The 6,000-nt window shown below is 36.2% G+C and overlaps 1 protein-coding gene across 1 annotated transcript in view; it reads left to right on the top strand.

Moving 5' to 3' along the window:
- The window catches only part of JAK2 (Janus kinase 2), a 60,278-nt gene that overhangs the window by 9,335 nt on the left and 44,943 nt on the right, over positions 1-6,000 (top strand). Inside the window, 1 exon segment of the mRNA XM_007939292.2 lies at positions 200-323. Within this exon segment, the coding sequence (XP_007937483.2) occupies positions 200-323 (124 nt within the window).

The following is a 6,000-nucleotide window of genomic DNA, read 5'->3' as shown; positions in this document are numbered from 1 at the left end:
TCCTACTTCCGTAGTGATACTGCCTCGGAAACCCAAGGAGGGGTCGCTATGAGTCGGGGCCGACTCGACGGCACATAACAACAACTGCATTTTGTGCTTATTTTAAGAATTGTTGCTTTAACCCCATTACTAATTATATATGTTATGTAAATGTCCTTTTATTTATCTATAATCATTTCCCTTTCTGCTTCTTTCCTAGGTATCACACCTGTGTATCATAATATGTTTGCTTTAATGAGTGAAACAGAAAGGATTTGGTATCCACCCAACTACGTCTTCCATATAGATGAGTCAACCAGGCACAATGTACTCTACAGAATAAGGTACTTTCTACAGTAAAATTGTAAAGTGAGTCACTTAATGGACACAGCAGGTAGGAGAAATGATCATATGCATCTTTCCATTGCAAGGTGCTTAAATCCAGAGACAAGAACTTATTATTAGCATTTAATCTGCTTCATTTAAGACTCTCTATTAGAGAAAGTGTCTGCAATGAAATGTCTACTTAGAATGCTCTGATAATAAAGTCATTTGGTGGGATGCCACTTTACCACTTACGGTTGTAATTAAAGAATAAAAGAAGGACAAGAAAGGCCTTTACTAGCAAAATCCTAAATGTTTAGAATATTGCTGGTTTCCTATGAAATGAGATGGTTCGTACAATAAAATATAATCTTACATCCCTTCTTTTAAGTGAAATGAAGAAAAGATAAGCCAATTATTTATGGACTAGTCTTCATTTCCCTTATTGCATAAGTAGGGTTGGTAGCAAAAAGAACATAAACATTTGCTGTTGACTCTCACTCACGGCAACCTCTTGTATCTCAAGAGTATGACTGTATCCCATAGGGTCTTTAGTGGCTGATTTTTTGGAAATAAATTGCCTAGTTTTACTTCTTTTCCTTTTAAAACTTTTCATTGTGATTTGGGTGCAGTTTTACAAAGCAGATTTATTTTACATTCAATAGTTCATATACATTTTGTTTCATGACACTGATTACAATCCCTGCAATGTAACAGCTCTCCTGCCACCTCCTCCCTGTGGTTACCCCTTCCCGGTGTCCTTCTTACCTACATCTTCCTGCCTGCCGGCTTTCTCCTGTGCAAATGCTGCCCTTATGATCTCCTGTGGTTGAATTCTAAGGAGTGTATCTCCCTGATACAGTTGTTTAGCTCATAGGCCTGTCTGTTGTTTGGTTGAGAGTTATGCCATAGGAGTGAGTCTAGTTCCAGGCCTGAAGAATGACTTGGGGCCATAGTCTCAGGGTTTCACCAGTATCTTTCTGACCAATAACACTGGTCTTCTTTATGTTTTTTAATTTTGTTCCACATTTTTTCTCCCACTCCATCCAGGATCTCCAATTTTGATCCTTTTCCAAGTGGTTGGCATTGTTAGCCAGGTACCATCTAGTTCTTCTAGTCTCAAGGTCATGTAGACTGAAGTTCCCATAGTCCATTACTCCCTTGGACTAATTGATTCCATATGTTTTTGCATTTCTTCACTCTTCTTTGCTCTGGAGAAGGAGAGACCAATAGTTGTGTCTTAGATGGCCGCTTGCAAGCTTTTAAGACACCAGTTGCTACTCACCAAAGTAGGATGTAGAACAATGTTGTGCCAAATAAGTTTTATGTCCCCCATGCTGCTATTTCTTCTGAGGTGCCTTTGGGTGAACTCAAACCTACAACCTTTCAATTAGCAGCCAAATGCATTAACTATTTGCATCACCCAGGAACTCCAACTTTAATACATATGAAGTCTAAAATAATCCCTCACATTTATGAGCAATAGGTTTTTAACAAGGGTGCCAGAATAATTTAATGGGAAATGAAAAGACTTTACCAAACAGTACTGAGCCAACTGGATATGCATATGCAAAAGAATTAACTTGGGCCACTATCTCGTATTAAACAAACACAAAAAACAAACTGGATTGTAGGTGTGGGTTGACAGATGATATTTTCACGTATGTATTTATATATGCTGCAAATCTATCCATGAATATAGTAGAGCATACAGAGGGCAAAGTTATGAAAACTTCTTAGCCTTAACAAAACATTTTGAGAGAAGGGGTTTCTGGTCTGGGGGCTCAAAACCATAATCCTGGGGACACTAAGATCCATTGGCTTAACATAATCCACAGAGACAATGTTCTACATTCTACTTTGCTGAGTAGCAAAGGTCTCAAAGGTCTTTTGAGGTCTCAAAAGCTTGTGAGCAGCTATCTAAGGTGCAGCTATTGGTCTTTCCCAATCCGGAGCAAAGAAGAGTGAAGAAAACCAAAGACGCAAGGCAACAATTAGTCCAAAGGAGTAAGGGACCACATGACCTCTAGCTTTGACCCTGAGACCAGAAGAGCTAGATGGCACCTGACTACCATTGCTGACTGCTCTGAAATGAATCATAATAGGAGGTCTTGGAGAGCGGGGAAGAAAAATGTGGAAGAAAACTAAAATTCATAAGAAAGAGGCTTATTGGTCTGATAGAGACTGATGGAACCCCTAAGACTGTGGCCCTTAGACATCCTTCAAGCCTGGAACTGAACTCAACCTCATAGTTCATCTTTCACCCAAACAATAGGCCTATGTGGTGAGCAGGAACACCAGAGAGACACACACTCATTAGAACAATCAACCACACCTGATCAAAAGGTCAGCATTTGCCCAAAGATAGAGCTCAGAAGGTGAGAAGGATAGGAAGGAAGGGCAAAGGGAAATGGTAATCATGTGAGGAAGTGAGAAGATGATCTTACATTGTGGGGATTGCAATGAATGTCACAAAACAAAATGTGTATGAATTATTGAATGGAAAGCCAATTTGCTCTGTAAACTTTCACCCAAATCACAGTGAAAAAAAAAAAATGGATTGTAGACTTAGAATTAAGAGATAAATCTATAAAACTCTTATAAAACAACTATTTATCTCTACTCATGGAGCAAAAGAGAATGAATGAAATCAAAGGCTCAAAGAAGAAACTAGTCCACAAGACTAGTAGCTCACATGAACTACAACCTCTTCTAATTTGAGACCAGAAGAATTAGATGGTGCCCGGTTGTTATCATTGATCGTTCTGACCAGGGACACAGTAGAAAGTCCTGGATAGAAGGGGAGAAAATGTTGAACAAAACTGAAATTCCTAAAAAAGGCCAGACCTAGTGGACCAGTGGAGGTGAGAGGAACCCCTGAGACTATTGCCCTAAGATACCCTTTAAACTTGAAATTGAAGCTATTTCTGCAAATCATCTTTCAGCCACAAAATAGATTGGCTTTTAAAATAAACAATACTCCCATGAGTAATATGCTCCCTTAAACAATTAACCATATGAGACCAAATGATTAACATTTACCTAAAAGCAAAGATGAGAAGGCAAGGAGGGGGAGGGAAGCTGGAACAATGGAAACAGAACAAACAAAATGAAAATGAGAATGTTGATACTTAGTAAAAATTGTAACCAGTGCCACAGAATAATTTGTGTAAGAATTGTTAAAGAGGAACCTAATTTGTATAAACTTTCATTTACATACAATAAAATATTAAAAAAGAAAAACTCTTTTAAGAAAATACAGGAGTAAATATTTGACCCTGATTCTTTAAATTGTTCTTTAAATATGACACCAAAAATCCAAGTGCCCCCCTAAATATATATACACATATAAATTAGACTTTATCAAAGTTAAAATCTTTTGTGCTTCAAAGGATGCTATCAAGAAAGTGAAAAGACAACCCACAGAATTTTGTGAGAATACATTAAGAACTATTACAACCCAAAAATAAAAAGAGAAAAAACTTCCTGATATTAAACCATGCACTATCCTCTTGTTCTGTTTGAACAACTGCCTCTTGGTCTATTTACCTCATGAGCAAAATTAAGTGGTCTGGAATTCCCATTCTTTGCAATGTTATCCATAATTTGTTACTATCCACATAGTCAGATGTTTTTTCATAGTCAACAAAACATAGGCAACCATCTTTCTGGTATTCTGTGCTTTCAGCCAGGATCCATCTGACATCAGAAAAGAAAGCCCTCATTCCACATTCTCTTCTGAATCTGGCTTGAATTTCTGGCAGTTCCCTGCCTATATACTGTTGCAACTGTATTTGAATTATTTTCAGCAAAATTTTACGTACGTGTTATATTGTTCAATAATTTCCACATTCTTGTGGATCACTTTTTTTTGGAATGAATACAGATATGGATTTCTTCCAGTAGGTTGACCAGGTAACTGTCTTCCAAATTTCTTGGCATAAATGAATGAGTGTTTCTAGTATGCCATCTGTGTGTTGAAACATCTCGTTGAGCATTCCGTCAATTCCTGGAAGCTTCTTCTTCTTCTTTTTTTTTTTTTTTTTGCCAATTCCTTTAGTGCAGCTTGGACTTTTTTCTTCAATACCACTAGTTCTTGACGGTATGCTACCTCCTAGAATGAGTGAATGTTGAACTCTCCTTTTTGTACAGTGACTCTGTTTATTCCTTCCATCTTCTTTTGATGCTTCTTGCATCATTTAATATTTTGCCCATACAATCCTTCAGTTATAACTTGAGGCTTCAATTTTTTCTTCAGTTCTTAAGGCTTGAAAAATGCTGAGTGTGTTCTTCTCTTTTGATTTTCTAACTCTAGGTCTTTATACATTTCATTATAATATTTCACTTTGTCTTCTCAATCCACCCTTTGAAATCTTTTGTTCAACTCTTCTACTTCATTTCTTCCATTCACTTTAATATTTTATAGTTCCTCGAAAAGTTACCATATGACCTAGCAATTCTACTGCTAAGTATATATGCAAGAGAAATGAAAATGGACATAAAAACAAAGCAAAACAAACAACCTTGCATGTGACTGTTCACACTGTTCATAGAAATGTTATTCATAATAATCCAAAATGGAAATAAGTCAAATGTCCATAAACTTATGAATGAATAAACAATGTTATATATCCGTAGAATAGCATATAATTCAGTAATAGAAAGGAATGAAATACTGACTCATGCTGCAACTTTGAGAACCTTATGAATATTATGCTATGTGGGAAAAGTCAGTCAAAATAGACCATACAATGTGTGATTCCATTTATATGCAATGTCCAGAATAGGCAAATTTATAGAAATAGAAAGATTAATTGTTGCCTAATTCTGGGGAGTGGGTAGTTAGAATTTTAATGACTGTTCATGGGTACAGAGTTTCTTTAAGGGGGAAGAAATGTTCTAAAATTACATTATGGTAATGTTTGTACAACCCTCTGAATATACCCTATGAATATGCTAAAAAAAAAAGAAAAAACCAAAACCATTGAAAAGTACATACCATTGAACTTAATGGTATGTGAGTTATATCTCAATGAAGCTATTATTAAAAAAAATCATTGAAGTTTTCATTTCTTTGAAGGAGATTCTAACCTCTATTTCTTCAAAATAAGCAGTTACTTGCTTTATACCCAACCAACATTTTCAGGTTCCTTTGCTAATGTTAGTGGATTTGAACTTTTTAAAATATTTTTGTTAACATTTAATTTCTACATCTGTTTTCTATTACTACTTCTACATGTTGTGCATGGAAGAAGATAATACATTGATTTTACCCTCACTTATGTTCCTTGTGGAGTCCCTGGGTGAAGGAAATGGTTGACACACTTGACTGTTAACCAGAAGGTTGGTAGTTCAAGTCCACTAAAGGTGCCTCAGAAGAAAGACCTGGTGGTCTACTTTCAAAAAATCAGCCCTATGATGATTTAAAACCCTATGATGCACAGTTCTGCTCTCACACACATGAAGTTGCTGGGATCGACTTAGTGGCAACTGATTTTTTTTTACCCCATTGGTTTTATATTTCTTGTGTTTTTTTGCCTATATTATTATCATGGTCTAATACAGGTTTCCATTTGTCCCTATCTTGTATTCAACCATATTAGCTGTGTTATCTGATAATGGAATAATACTTAAAGTATGCTGCAAGTGGATATATGTAAACCAGAAAACCCAAACCCACTGCCATCAAGTCAATTC

The sequence above is a fragment of the Orycteropus afer genome, unplaced genomic scaffold, assembly GCF_000298275.1.
Source record: "Orycteropus afer afer isolate SDZICR_OR568_19922 unplaced genomic scaffold, OryAfe1.0 scaffold00005, whole genome shotgun sequence".
NCBI lineage: Eukaryota > Metazoa > Chordata > Mammalia > Tubulidentata > Orycteropodidae > Orycteropus > Orycteropus afer.
Note: the sequence above shows the minus strand (reverse complement) of the source record. Positions and strands in the feature narration are given on the sequence as shown.